The 1,946-nt window shown below is 40.4% G+C and overlaps 1 protein-coding gene across 1 annotated transcript; it reads left to right on the forward strand.

The window, feature by feature from the left end:
- The first annotated feature begins 660 nt into the window (after nt 1–660).
- On the forward strand, nt 661–1,737 carry LOC127102709 (uncharacterized). Its single transcript, XM_051040054.1, has one exon. It carries the CDS (start codon nt 661–663, stop codon nt 1,735–1,737), a length of 1,077 nt encoding a protein of 358 aa, XP_050896011.1.
- The last annotated feature ends 209 nt before the right edge of the window (nt 1,738–1,946 follow it).

A 1,946-nucleotide genomic window follows, 5' to 3' on the forward strand; every position in this document is an offset into this window, starting at 1 on the left:
CCAACGCATTTGATCTCCCATACTGAACTGATTTTAACTTACATCGGGCCTAGGGGGCCTCCACATACTCCCCTACCAATTAGAGATATTACAAACAAGCCTTTGGTACCCCCTGGTTTTTCGATACCATTTGGTGGTCGAGAATAACCATATGGAATGCCAACTTCAGTGATGGCCAATGATGGTTCGACTTTCTCAGAACCAGTGGTTAACATAAAATCTCTAGTACAAGGGTTTGGGGTTAACATGGGTCAAAATAACCAATCTTCAGGTTTGAGACACCAGACATAAATACCTAGTCTTACCAATAACTCCGCAGTAGTGTGGAGACAACAGATGGACAAAAGTAACCATGAGATGGTCCAAATGTTGACCCAAACATTGACCACCATATTAAATCCTCTGATTCAAAATACGGCTCAGTCAAATCAACAGATGATAGTGCGGGTGTCACAAATGTCTGAATTCTTGGGTGTACCACAGCCCCAACAACACCCTCCTAGAGATTGGGTAAGAGAAAACCAGGGGGACACCTTCGAAGAAGACCTTACTATCAACCAGACCCCACAAAATCAACTGCAACCAGAGATGTTGAATAAGGGGGTAGGAGTAGTACCCCCTAGGATCTAACCATAAATACCTAGGGAACCAAGGGTAGTAATGGTAAATAGAAACCAAAACGTCGATGATATCATACGGCAAGTTCGACATGACGATTTGGAAGTAGATAATAATCTAGCAGCCATGGTCGAGAGGATTATGGTTCAAAATGGGGTAAATTTCGGCCTTCGAAGGCCAAATGATACATCACCTCTGTCAGAGTATATCTTACAGGAAGACGCACCCCCAAGAACAAAAATCCTCAAATTCACTAAGTTTTCTAGGGATACTACTGAATCCACTATCGAACACGTGGATAGATGTTTAATTGAGGCAGGAAACATGTCAAAAAATGAGAGCCTTAGGATAAAGTTTTTTCCAAGTTCTCTCACAAATAATTCCTTCACATGGTTCACCACCTTGCCACAAAGTTCGATCCACACTTGGAACCAACTAGAGAGAATGTTCCATGAGCAGTTTTACATGGGACAAATGAAGATAAATCTGAAGGAACTGGCTAGTATCAAACGAAATTTTATTGAGCCAATTGATGACTATCTGAATAGGTTTCGATTACTCAAAGATATGTGTTTTACACAAGTTCTAGAGCATGAACTAGTCGAAATGGCCATTGGGGGCCTTGATTATTCGATTAGGAAGAAATTAGATACCCAATATCTGAGAGATATGGCCCAACTGGCTGATAGGGTTCAACTGTTAGAACATTTGAAGGAAGAAAAGGCTAGGGCAAATAAAAGTAAAAGGGTAGCCTATGTCGATTTCAGAAATGATGATGAAGGGTCCTATCATGGACTTTCAGACTTCGACGATAACGAGATTGACCTTGCTGAATTGAAGCAAGGGTCACCATACGTGTGTAAAATTTTGGCCCCTTCGAATGGAAAAAACCCTATCGAACCAGAAAAGAAAGAAAATTTTCCCAAGAAAACTTATACTTTCGATGTTACAAAATGTGAGAAAATTTTTGACTTGTTAGTTAAGGATGGTCAAATGATAGTACCCCCGGGTGCTAAAGTACCTCCTTTAGAACAAAGAAAGAAAAGAGGGTTATTTGCAAATACCATGGTTTTCTGGGTCATAAAACATCTCAATATTTTCTTTCTAGAGATCTTGTGAAGAATGCCATCCAAGAAGGAAGACTCAAATTTGGAGACAAAACACGGAGCCAGATGAAAATCGACACCGATCCTCTACAAGTAGCTGATACCTATTACACTGAGCCATAGGAAGTGAACCTAGTTGAAGTCACTTATGATTTCGACATGACTGAAGTCACTGAAGACTTTGTCAATGAACCAGTTATGGCTAAGGTTTATGAATACCTT

Source organism: Lathyrus oleraceus, chromosome 7, assembly GCF_024323335.1.
Source record: "Lathyrus oleraceus cultivar Zhongwan6 chromosome 7, CAAS_Psat_ZW6_1.0, whole genome shotgun sequence".
In the NCBI taxonomy this organism is placed as follows: Eukaryota; Viridiplantae; Streptophyta; class Magnoliopsida; order Fabales; family Fabaceae; genus Lathyrus; species Lathyrus oleraceus.

What these genes read in the sequence shown, in the direction of transcription:
- LOC127102709 (XM_051040054.1), top strand. Translation starts at nt 661, where the DNA reads ATGGTAAATAGAAACCAAAACGTCGATGATATCATACGGCAAGTTCGA.